General features: G+C 46.6%; 1 protein-coding gene across 1 annotated transcript in view; it reads right to left on the bottom strand.

The window, feature by feature from the left end:
- Positions 1-4,812: 4,812 nt before the first annotated feature.
- PSD2 (pleckstrin and Sec7 domain containing 2) overlaps positions 4,813-13,092 on the bottom strand; it is a 51,297-nt gene continuing 43,017 nt past the window's right edge. The window contains exons 13-15 of the mRNA XM_010850344.1: positions 12,877-13,021; positions 11,391-11,534; positions 4,813-5,100 (exon numbers count right to left, since the gene is read on the bottom strand). Of these exons, the coding sequence (XP_010848646.1) occupies positions 4,891-5,100; positions 11,391-11,534; positions 12,877-13,021 (499 nt within the window). The 3' untranslated portion in view covers positions 4,813-4,890. The remainder of the gene's footprint in view (positions 5,101-11,390; positions 11,535-12,876; positions 13,022-13,092) is intronic.

The following is a 13,092-nucleotide window of genomic DNA, read 5'->3' as shown; positions in this document are numbered from 1 at the left end:
GAAGGAAGTGTGTTAGTCACTCAGTCGTGTCTCTTTGCAACCCCATGGACTGTAGCCTGCCAGGCTCCTCTGTGCATGGGATTCTCTAGGCAAGAATACTGGAGTGGGTAGCCATTCTCTTCTCCAGGGGATCTTCCAGACCCAGGGATTGAACCCTGGTGTCCAGCATTGCAGGCAGATTCTTTACTGTCTGAAGCAGTTAGCGGGAAAGAGACCCTCCCTGGCTCCAACTCCCAGAATGGGATCCAACCCTCCTCCCTGTTCTGAGAACATTCACCAGGTGTCCCCCAGCACGTGTCCCCCAGCACCTCTCCCCTACCACCCCATAGCTGCTGGGGAACCTGGCCAAGGGGCTGATGCAGATTACTCTGCTTTGAGCTCAGCCTAAGAACGCTGGCCCAGTTCCTGCCTTGGAGCTCCAGGGGGCAGAATGAGGCAAGAGTTTCCGGGCCTAGGTGGGTGAGAAGGGAAGGGTTGTAAGGTTGGCACTGGAGCAGCTGAGGCAAGATGACCCTTGGGGCCTCAGGCATGTCACAGGCAAAGTCTGGACATGAAAATGGCATAATGGGTACCCTCAGCTGCCAGGAGGTGCTGGGGTTTTTTATACCCCCTCAAAGCCAGGGCCTGTCTAAACTTGCAGTCTCTGATGGAGAGTACATGATCTCAGGCATGGAGAAGGCAGATGGAGGTCCAGGGTGAGCCTTTTTCCTCATTGATTAATGCTACTAAGTCAGTACCCAGCACTAGGAACCATTAGATTCAAGCCAGACACAAAGGAGTCAGCTATCCAAAGAGTTCAGGTGGTTGATGTGTGAGGGTACACACAATGAGCCCAGAACTTGTGTGGTCAGTTCAGAGACCTACCGATAAGAAGGATGAAGAGGCCTAGGGTTGAAACGGCTTGGGTATCAAGAGGGCCTGAATTCACAAATTCCAGCTCTGCTGTGTGACTTCTCTAGGCTGCACTTTCCTCAGCTGGGAAATGGTGATGCTAATACCTACCTCAAAGCATTGCTGTAGAGATTATATAAAGCACCCAGGATTGCTTCTGGCATGTGATAAATGCCTATTAGTGGCAAATTTGATGATGGTGATGACCATATCCTGTGCTTTGCATTCTTGAGTCACACAGAGAGTGGCAAAAACTGGATGAAGGGGAGATGATATAGAAAAGTAAACAACTAGACATGTATTTATGTGGGGACATGGGGCGGGGGTGGGGGGAGAACCTGTTACAAAGAAACAAAGAAAATTAATGAACTAAGTGCTACACAAAGCTGCAAATCATTGACTTCTCCAGCCCCTATCTGATGATCTCATCCAGATCATTGTGCTAGCTCTGAGTTTGCTGTTGGCTTTAAAATTTTCTGAGAGCCAGTAATATCTCTGTGTGATTTATGATCTATATGAAAACCCAGAATTAATTCTGAATGAACCTCTTGGTGAGCCCATTGCCCTTTTCATGACCCAGTTTTATGTCCTTATTTGACCCTTCTGAGGGCCTGAGTTACCTACCTTCTAAAATTTCACCCAGAAACCACTTTCCTGACTCCAGTGAGCACACTGACCTCTTAATGACCCCAAGTAATTATGAATGACCTCTCTATGACCCCAACTAATTGTGACTGACCTCTCAGTGAACCCATTGCCCTGTTCATGACCCAGCTTAATGTCCTCATTTGACCTTTCTGAGGGCCCAAGTTACCTCCCTTCTAAATTTTGACTCAGAAACCACTTTCCTGACTCAAATTAGCCCACTGACCTCTTTATGACCCCAAGTAATTATGAATGCCCTCTCAGTGAACCCATTGACCTCTCTATGACCCAACTAATTGTGACTGACCCCTCAGTGAACCCATTGCCCTGTTCATGACCCAGCTTCATGTCCTCATTTGACCTTTCTGAGGGCCCAAGTTACCTCCCTTCTAAATTTTGACTCAGAACTCTGAGCACACTGACCTATGACCCCAAGTAATTGTGAACGACCTCTTGGTGAACCCACTGACCTCTCTGTGACCTCAACTAATTGTGACTGACCCCTCAGTGAACCCATTGCCCTTTCCATGACCCAGCTTAGTACACTCACTTGACCCTTCTGAGGGCCCCAAGTTTTTACCTTGTAAATTTTTAGTCAGAAACCACCTCCATGATTGCAGTAAATCCATCTATCTCTATGTCACCCCAATTAATTCTGAATAACCTCTTGATAAACTCATTGACCCTCACATGATCCCACTAGGTACCTTTATTATCTGAATTCTAAGATACCTGCTGAGAGTCTAAGGCCAGAATCTAATCAGTTTCCTTGACTCTTCATCAGCCACCTGTTCATTCACAGGTGTGAATGGAACCTAGGAGCTGGGGTGGCCAGAGAGGCCCCATTTTCACTCTGCCTCTCCAGTTTCGCTCTGGGGCATCTTTAGTATTGCCTACCAGGAAGAAGTATAGCCCTAAGAAGGGCCTTACTACTACTATCCTGTCCCCCAGGAGCACTTAGGACATTCAGGCGGCTTCCTGAGTCAGTCTTCCCCACTCCAATTTTTCTCGGCCAGGTCATTTTTGTCTTGTCTCCCCAGCCTTTCCAGAGTCCCAGATGGGAATGGTGACTGACCATCTCCCTCCCCATTAGACTGTGAGCCCCGTGTGGACAGGGATCTGGTCAATCCTTTTCTCACAATAGTATCCCCAGCACCCAGCACAATGTGCAGCGCTGTTCATCTCAATGAATGAGTGTATGGAGGCTCCAGAGAGGCTGTCCTCAAGGGTCAGCCCCCAGGGGTCCCTGTGCCTGCAGCCACTTCCCAGGACCACCAGGTGGCGCAAACCACTTATTGCATCTCACCTGCTGTCCTCCAAGGCTCTGGATTTGGACAGTCCTGGAAAATGGACATATTAGGGGCAGAGGGAACATGTGGTCCATTGGAATGCAGAAAAAAAAATTAGAACTTTGCTTTAGATTTATTTTCATCTCATCTTTTTAAAATTTCTATTTTGTGTATGTTTTATAATGTACATAATATTTTAGTACAGTAGTACATGTATATAATTTACAATAAATAATTATACAATTAAGAAAGTGAACTAAAAGTTTTTTTTTAACTGATGGGAGGCACAACTAGTGTTCAGGGAAGCACACCTGTCTGCAGCGGATGGAGCCTGCTCCTCTGCTTTCACTCACCCACCCTCAAGAGGTAGAGGGTGGGAAGCAGACCCCAAACTCAAAGGATCTTTGAGACAGCACAGAGAAAAAGTACACAGAGCTTTTTATGTTGCCACATTGCTCTTTCAATTTCACTTAAATGAACATTAACTTCCCCTCAGCAAAATGAAGGTGCCAGATGGTTTGGTTATAAAATACACTCAGCTGATCCAAATTAAATAATCTGTATTTAAATCACTACATCTCTCCACAGATTCACAGGTCCCTTGCATCAAATGTGAGTGGGCTTGTAAATGTCGGGTACTTAGTTGCAAGGTTGGCTTATCTTATTATCTAAATATATTACCACTGAGGTCAAACTGCTGGCCAAACTACAGTAATCTGTTTAAAAAGTAGAAAGGATTTACTCATCACAGTTGCATTGAGGGTGCCATTACCCCCACCACTTGTCAGTCTGAGGAATGCAGGGTTTAAAAGATGCTAGTCTGCAACCATCATGTGGCAAATTGTCCTTTCCAGACATGTCCTTAACTAGCATTTCTGAGTCACTCAAAGAGCGTAAGAAATATCAGCCTAACAATCAACAACTTGTCATTCCACATTTCCCCAAGACCAAGAATTAATGGCTTCCATAGGCTTCTCCCACCAAACATCTTTGGGTTTGTTGACAAGTGGCTATTTGCAAGGCAGAGTGTCTTTTATTCCTGTAGCAGTAGATCTGTACAAGAGGTCACCTCTGGGCCCAAGAGACCTGGCAGCACCAACACAAAGACCAAAATATAAGCAGGGCCGCAGTCCCATCCCACTCACACCCCAGGACACCTGTGGGACAGACGGGGCAGCACGCACACACACTATTTATTCCAAAGCATTAACTGTAAGAGCAGTTTAAATCACAGGTCAGCCGGAAGAGGGGAAACAGGGAGCGAGGAGGACACACTATCTCTATCTTCTCTTCCAGAGAGTTAGAGCCTCCAGGGGCCAAAGAGCAGCCCTCCTCACTAACAAGTGTATCTGAGATAGGTTTTTCCATACCTCATTTCATCCTCTGATATCAGTTCCAAAACCATCTCTAAAGGGGTAGTTTATATATGTATATAATTCTTATATATATACATTTATGTCATTATAAAAGAAAGCAGGAGTGGTCTTGATGGATGGAAGGTGAGCTTGGCACTGAGGGACAGGCCTGAGAGCTGGGTTATTGCTGGGCAAGGCAGGAGAACAGGGTGCAGTTCCCAGCGCTGCTGAGTGGAGGGAGAATTGGACAGTGCTGGTGGTCTGCAGACCTGCTGCTGGTCAACTCAGAGGAAGGAGGAGGAGAAGGGGTGGGAGTCCAAACTGAGACCTGGGGTTGAGACCTGCCCTCAGAAACAAGGGAGATGAGGGGAGGAACTGTGAGAAGAGGAGAGCCTGGGAAGCCAACCACCCTTCCTGCTCCTCCAGTGAGATGGTGTCTAGAGCATGCACACAACTGGCCTACAAACTGAGGCTCCAGAGTGGAGAGGGAGGTGAGGGCTGGCGACAGACTCTAAGGCCCAGAGCAGCCCTAGGATGCAAGATCGACACCATGAATAGCATCTCCATCTCCTCAGCCCGCAAGGCTCTCCACACCCCTCTGGCTGCCTAACAACTGTCTGCAGCTTGTCTGAGTGGCCCCTAGCTGGAATTGTGCTCACTGGCCCCTCCAGGGGCACTGCCTGCCTCTGAGGCCTGCCCATCCTTGCCAGCTAAGTATCAGGCCCAGTGGTATCCCTCATGGCTTTGCTGCCAGTCACAGTTCCATGGCCCTGGCTGAGGGCAGGGCTCGAGTGTGTCTTGCGGAGTGAAGGGTCATCCCCCTCCAGGGTGGCCAATCGGGCCTCAATCCGCTCCAGGTCATCAGAGCCCACTTTGATCTTCACAGCCAGGAGGTGGATATAGGTCTCATAACGGCTTTTCTGGGAAAAGAGCAGAGAAGGGCCAAAAACAAAGTCAAAAAATAACAAACTGCAAAAAAAACATTTATACCTTATATGACAAAAGACTCTCTCCTTGATATTTAGAGAGTTCTCACCAACCAATAAAAGGAGATAAACAATTTTTAAAATAGGCAAAGGGCACACACAGAAATTTAACTCATAATTTTAAAAATCAAAGTTAATTGGCAATGACTTATTGGATATGATAGCAAAAGCACAGGCATGAGAGTGAAAATAGACAAATGGGATTTTATCAAAATTTAAAACACCTCTGTATCAAAGAACACAACAGAATGAAAATGCAATATACAGAATGGGAAAAATATTTGCAAATCATTAATCTAGTAAGGGTCTAGTATCCAGAATATTAAAAGGGGGGAAAAACTCCTAGAACTCAACAACAAAACACAGCCCAATTTCAAGATGTATAAAGAACTTGAATAGACATTTCACTACAGAAGATACACTAATGACCAATAACCACAAAAAAGGATGCTCAGCATCATTTTGCTGCTGTTGTTCAGTTGCTAAGTAATGTCCAATTTTTGTAACCCATGGACTGCAGCACACCAGGCTCTTCTGTCCTCTACTAACTCCTGGAGTTTAGCCAAATTCATGTTCACTGAATCAATGATGCTATCTAACCATCTCATCCTCTGCCACCCCCTTCTCCTTTAGCCTTCCATCTTTCCCAGCATCAGAGTCTTTTTCAATGAGTCAGCCCTTCATATCTGGTGGCCAAAGTATTGGAGCTTCAGCTTCAGCAACAGTCCTTCCAGTGAATATCTGGGGTTGATTTCCTTTAAGATTGACTTGCAGTTCAATCTTGCAGTTCGAGGGACTTCCAAGAGTCTTCTCCAGCACTACAAGTCAAAAGCATCAATTCTTCAGCACTCAGCTTTCTTTATGGTCCAACTCTCACGTCCATACATGACTATCGGAAAAACCATAGCTTTGATTATATGGACTTTTGTCAGCAGAGTGATGTCTCTGCTTTTTAATATGCTGTCTAGGTTTCTCATGGCTGTAGCCAACATCTTCAGTGACTTTAGAACCCAAGAAAATAAAATCTGTCACTGCTTCCACTTTTTCCCCTTCTATTTGCCATGAAGTGATGCAATTGAATGCCATGACCTTAGTGTTTTAAATGTTGAGTTTCAAGCCAGCTTTTTGACTCTCCCCTTTCATTCTCCTCAAGAAGCTCTTTAGTTCCTCTTCATTTTCTGCCATTAGAGTGGTAGAATATCTGAGGTATATGTATATATGCCAATATCTGAGGTGGTTGATATTTCTCCTGGAATTCTTGATTCCACCTTGTGATTCACCCAGCCTGGCATTTTACATGATGTACTCTGCATATAAGTTAAATAAGCAGGGTGACAATATACAGCCTTGACATACTCCTTTCCCTGGTTCTAACTGTATCTTCTTGACTGGAATACAGTTTCTAAGGAGATAGGTAAGAATTTTCTCTTTAAGAATTTTCCACAGTTTGTTGTGATCCACACAGTTTAACAAAGGTCCATCTAGTCAAGGCTATGGTTTTTCCAGTAGTCATGTATGGATGTGAGAGTTGGACTATAAAGAAAGCTGAGCACCGAAGAATTGATACTTTTGAACTGTGGTGATGGAGAAGACTCTTGAGAGTCCCTTGGACTGCAAGGAAATCCAACCAGTCCATCCTAAAGGAAATCAGTCCTGGGTGTTCATTGGAAGGACTGATGTTGAAGCTGAAACTCCAATATTTTGGCCACCTGATGCAAAGAGCTGACTCATTTGAAAAGACCCTGATATTGGGAAAGATTGAAGAAAGGAGGAGAAGGGGACGACAGAGGATGAGATGGTTAGATGGCATCACCAACTCAGTGGACATAAGTTTGGGTAAACTCCAGGAGTTGGTGATGGACAGGGAGGCCTGGCGTCCTGCAGTTCATAGGGTTGCAAAGAGTCAGACACGACTGAGTGACTGAAGTGAACTGAACACAGTCTAAGGCTTTAGCATGGTCAATGAAGCAGAAGTAGATGTTTTTCTGGAACTCCCTTGCTTTCTCCATGATCCAGCAAATGTTGGCAATTTGATCTCTGGTTCCTCTGCCTCTTCAAAACCCAGCTTGTAAATCTGGAAATTCTCAGTTCACATACTGTTGAAGCCTAGCCTACAGGATTTAGAGGATAACCTTGCTAGCATGTGAAATGAGTGCAACTGTATGGCAGTTTGAACATCTTTTGGCATTATCCTTCTTTGGAACTGGAATGAAAAATGACATTTTCCAGTCTTGTGGTTACTGCTGAGTTTTCCAAATATGCTGACATATTGAGTGCAGCACCTTAACAACATCATCTTTTAGGATTTGAAATAGCTCAGCTGGAATTCTGTCATCTCCACTAGCTTTTTTCACAGTAATGCTTCCTAAGGCACACTTGACTTCACACTCCAGGATGTCTGGCTCTAGGTGAGTGATCATACCACCATGGTTATCCAGCTCATTAAGACCTTTCTTGTATAGTTCTTCTGTGTATTCTTGCCACCTCTTCTTAATCTCTTCTGTTTCTGTTAGGTCCTTACAATTTCTGTCCTTTATTATGCCCATCTTTGCATGAAATGTCATGTCACAACATGCATGAAATGTTCCCTTGGTATCTCTAATTTTCTTGAAGAGATCCCTAGTCTATCCCATTCTATTATTCTCCTCTATTTCTTTGCATTGTTCATTTAAGAGGGCCTTCTTATCTCTCCTTGCTACTCTCTGGAACTCTGTACTCAGTTGGGTGTATCTTTCCTTTTCTCCCTTGCCTTTCACTTATCTTTCCTCAGCTCTTTGTAAGGCCTCCTCAGACAATCACTTTGCCTTCTCACATTTCTTTTTTGCGGGGATGGCTTTGGTCACCACCTCCTGTACAGTGTTATGCACCTCTGTCCATAGTTCTTCAAGCACTCTGTGTACCAGATCTTATCCCTTGAATCTATTTGTCACCTCCACTGTATAATCATAAGGGATTTGATTTAGATCATACCTGAATGTCCTGGTAGTTTTCCCTACTTTCTTCAGTTTAAGCCTGAACTTTGCAATAAGGAGCTCATGATCTGAGCCTCTGTCAGCACCAGGGTTTGTTATTGCTGACTATATAGAGCTTCTCCAACAACACCATTATCCATCAGGAAAATACAGATTGAAACCACAATGAGATTATCACCTCACATGCATTAAGATAACCACTACCCAAACAAACAAAAAAAAACATAAAGTAACAAGCGTGTTGACAAAGATGTGGAAGAATTAGAATCCAAGTACACTATTGGTGGGAATGTAAATTGATACAGCTACTATGGAAAACAGTGTGGTTATTCCTCGAAAAGTGAAAATAACATTACCATACAGTTTAGCAATTCCACTTCTGGACATAAAAGCAGGAGTGAAAGTAGGATCTCAAAGAAACATTTGCACACCCATGTTCATGGCAGCATTATTAACAGCAGCCAACCCAAATGTGCATCAGCCGATGAAAGGACAGACAAAACGTGGTGTCCAAATACAACAGAAAAGCAAAAAGAAAGGAATTCTGATACACGCTACAGTAGGGATGAAGCCTGAAAGCCTTATGTCATGTGACACAGGCCAGTCACAAAAGTATAAATTCTGTGGTTCCACTTGTATGAAGCACTTAAGAGTAGTAGTCACATTCATAGAGACAGATAGTAGAACTGTGGTAGTCAAGGACTAGGGCCAGGAGGAAGGTGCTTAGGAGTATGTTGTTTAATAGTTATAGAGTTTCAGTTTGGAAGATGAAAAAGTTCTGGAGATTAGTTGCCCAAGAATATGAAAAGACTTAACATTGCTGCTGCTGCTGCTGCTAAGTTGCTTCAGTCGTGTCTGACTCTGTGCGACCCCATAGACGGCAGCCCACCAGGCTCCCTCGTCCCTGGGATTCTCCAGGCAAGAACACTGGAGTGGGTTGCCATTTCCTTCTCCAGTGCATGAAAGTGAAAAGTGAAAGTGAAGTCACTCAGTCGTGTCCGACTCTTAGCGACCCCATGGACTGCAGCCTACCAGGCTCCTCCGTCCATGGGATTTTCCGAGCAAGAGTACTGGAGTGGGATGCCATTGCCTTCTCTGACTTAACATTACTGAACTATAATACTTAAAATGGTTCCTTAACCATTGATTCCTTAACCTTAACCATGATCAATCTTACGCTATGCTTTTTAAATCACAATTGTTTTAACCATTTACACAAATGTTAAAACATGCAAATGAAACACACAACAATGCTAACTATTGTTTGTGGACAGCTATAATTGCAATAAAAGTATAAAGATATAGATGAGAAGGGCCCAAAACAACTTCAGAATCATAATTATTTCTGAGGAGGAGAGAAGAAAATGTTAAAAGAGGCACAAAGAAGGACTTCAATCATAATAGAATATTCTATTCATTTAAGAAAAAATATCTGAACCAAATATGGGTGGTTCACAGCTGCTGTTGCTGCTGCTGCTGCTAAGTCACTTCAGTCGTGTTCGACTCTGTGCGACCCCATAGACGGCAGCCCACCAGGCTCCCCCATCCCTGGGATTCTCCAGGCAAGAACACTGGAGTGGGTTGCCATTTCCTTCTCCAATGCATGAAAGTGAAAAGTGAAAGTGAAGTCGCTCAGTCGTGTCTGACTCTTAACGACCCCATGGACTGCAGCCTACGAGGCTCCTCCGTTCATGGGATTTTCCACACAAGAATACTGGAGTGGGGTGCCATTGCCTTCTCTGGGTTCACAGCTAATCTTTTTAAAAATCAAAATGGTGAGGGACTTCTCTGGTGGTCCAATGGTTAACACTCTGCATTTCCAGTGCAAGGGGCATGGGTTCCATCCTTGGTAGGGGAACTAAAGTCTCACATGCCCTGCAGTGCAGCCAATAAAATAAAAAATAAATAAATAAATAAAAAATTTAAACCAAGTTAAAACATCAATAAGATACCACTTGCTAAACCTATCAGATTAACGAAGACTACGTCCAGTGTTGGTGAGAGTATGGAGAGACAGGTGTGTTCATGAGCTATTAAAGGGGATGTAAATTGGTAAACAATTAGAAGGGAGGTTTGGCAGTGTCTGAGGTCTTGACTCAGAGCTTCAGGCCCTCACCACTGTCGCGGGAGAGGCAGGGACTAAGGGTCATAAGATTCTGTTCTCACCCAGCTCTGCCACAGAAACTGAAAAGCTCTTCATTCTGGGCTCTACCTCCCCTACTGTCCATCTGCCCTGCCTCTTCACCCCCCAGTTAAGTCAGGCTGAGGGTGAGAAAGACCAGGGTTTTGGAGGCACAGTCAGTTGCCTGGTTAGGATCCTGGCTCCTGGACTTAACTGTGTTGCCTCAGGCACATGGTCCAACCTTTCCAAGCCTCAATTTCCCCATCTGTAAAATGGGGATAACAAACCCACATCATACAGTTGATATGAGGATTAAATCAGTCAACATAAGCGAAGTGAAGAGAATCATGCCTGGCAATCAGCATGGTTATTTTTTACCTTGCAGAGAGAGTGGATCTGAGGAGGCTTCCAAAAGTTATAAAACATCATGTTTTTCCAAAAGGCAGGATTTATCTATCCTCTCTCCTCTACACCACAACAGAAAGTCAGCATGGAAATCTAGAGACTGAGATGGGCGATTCCCTGCCCCTCTGCTCCAGGGACTTCCTGGCTTGGTTTCGGGCTCTCTTGTATCTGTCCACCCCCATGTGCAGGTCAGTCCAAAATGGACAAGTGGTTCCTGCCTTCCTCCCCTCAGTCTACCCTCATCCTTCATACAGTGAAGGCAGAGCACTGCAGGACAGAAGCAGGATAGGGGCAGAGACAAAACAGAAGAAAGGGAGAGCTCAGAAGGAGAGACCAAGGTGCTCTGCTTGATAAACCCACTGAGAGGGGCACTGAGATGTGAGGGGGGGAAAGTCACATGGAGAGGGCTTGTGAACTCTGTGGTTTGGTTGTAGAAGCTTCCCGAAAAGCTGGGCCTATGCAGAAATTGGACGTGAGGCAGGGGCTTGAAGAAGGCTGCAGAAGGTCAGGGAGGTCTCTGGTAGATACACAAGTGAGTTGTCTGTGCAGCTGGGCTGTGCAGAGACTGGCTCACAGGTGACTGCAGTTCATGACCTCAGGGGAGCCCCCAAAGTGGAGTGCTCCCAAAGAAGGAGTCCCTGGCTGTGGAAAGATGTGGAAGGAGAAGCTGGCCTCTTCCTCCTGCCCCAGCCCTGTCCTTCCAAATCCTCCTGTGATTGGCCCACCTCAAATGTGAGATAATGCTCCTTCAGCCGGTTCTCCTCAGCCTCCTTGGACTTGATGCCCCGCTCGACCGGGTGACACTTGTGTTCAGCCAGCTCTGCAGTCACCTGCCTCAGCTTATTCTCATGAGAGCGCAGCTGCTCCTCCTGCAAAGATCAGTCGTGGACAGTGAGGTCCCACCCTCAGGGGGTCGTATGGGTGGGTCTCATCCAAAGGAGAGCTGCTTCCCCAAGGGGAAACCGAGGCCTTGCCAGGGCCATCCAACACGCAGGGGCAGAGCCAGGTCTGTGCCTGAACGAGTGTACCTCCGCCACCTTCCTTCGTCCCCTCCCACCATCGGCATCAGCTCCCCCCGGAGCCTCCGCAGCAGGCTCAGGAGATGCGAGGCCCTCACTCTCGTGTATGCACACTCCTTGACATAGACACACAATCACCGAGACTCAGCCCGGCGCCCCAGGCTTCATACGAAGCACACAGCCTCTCATACTCATGTCCAGACACATCTGAAGGCCACAGATCCAGGATCACACCCAAAGACAGAGACACTGTCACTACCAGACAAGTGAACAGTACACCCCACCCGCCACAGGACAGCCAGACCCCTTTGTGCCTTATGGGCACTGGGCTGCATATGTGTATGTGTGTGTGTATGTGTATATACACACAAACATGCGTGTACTTGAATGGTAAGTGTGCCTGTGTGGGAGCACCGAGAGTGCTGGCACAGCTGTGGACAGCAGCCCCAGGGGCTCCACAGAGAAGACCCAGGACACTGGCTCATCAGGAAAGGGCCCTGACAGGATGGAAAACATGGTGTTAACCCACTCTCCACCATGCAAGTAGTAGCCCAGCATTTATCCTCTCCTCTCAAAAAAAACCCCTGAAAAATGGAGTATTGATGTGTGTGTGTGCACATGTGCACTCAGTTGTGTCCAGCTCTATGTAACCCCATGGACTGTAGCCCACCAGGTTCCTCTGCCCATGGGATTTTCCAGGCAAGACTACTGGAGTCGGTTGCCATTCCCTTCTCCAGGGGATCTTCCCAACCCAGGGATCAAAACCATGTCTCCTGTGGCTCCTGCACAGGCAGGCAGATTCTTTACCACTGAGCCACCTGGGAAGCCCAGGAGATTTTTAAGGATTACAAAGAAACATATAAGGGTAGATGAGGGAAGCAGCTGGATGAAGGGTTCTCCAAGTCTTGCCTGTCACTCGCTCCTCAGGACACACACACTCACAACCATTCATGCCCAGACACACAGGACACCCACAGACCACACCACATCCACTGAACACACCGCCATCGGCACACCCACACCACTGTGCGGGGTATGACCTCAGTCCCTCCGTGTGTAAGTGGGGGTGTGGGCGGGGGGATGGAGAATGTCTGCTCCTTCGGCTTGTCTCTCACCCTAGGACCAAGCACCGGGTAAGCACTGCTGAATGAGGGGCCGGGGGAGGTGATGTCGTGAGCCCAGGAGCTTGTACCTGGCAGAGGCGAGTGGTGCAGGAGGGCAGCAGAGGCCGACAGAACTTCTTCATGGAGCTAACGGCAGCAGGGAAGGAGGGCGCTGAGAAGATGGCAGCCACCAGGTTGATCCTCAGGATCCAGGACAGCATTTCCTCTTTGCTCCTGGGGACCGGAGGGGAGGGGAGGGCGCACTGGCTTCTCACAGCAGGACTCCCTATCCCCCACCCAGCACC

This window comes from Bison bison, unplaced genomic scaffold (assembly GCF_000754665.1).
Source record: "Bison bison bison isolate TAMUID 2011002044 unplaced genomic scaffold, Bison_UMD1.0 scf7180017864291, whole genome shotgun sequence".
Taxonomy (NCBI): Eukaryota; Metazoa; Chordata; class Mammalia; order Artiodactyla; family Bovidae; genus Bison; species Bison bison.
Note: the sequence above shows the minus strand (reverse complement) of the source record. Positions and strands in the feature narration are given on the sequence as shown.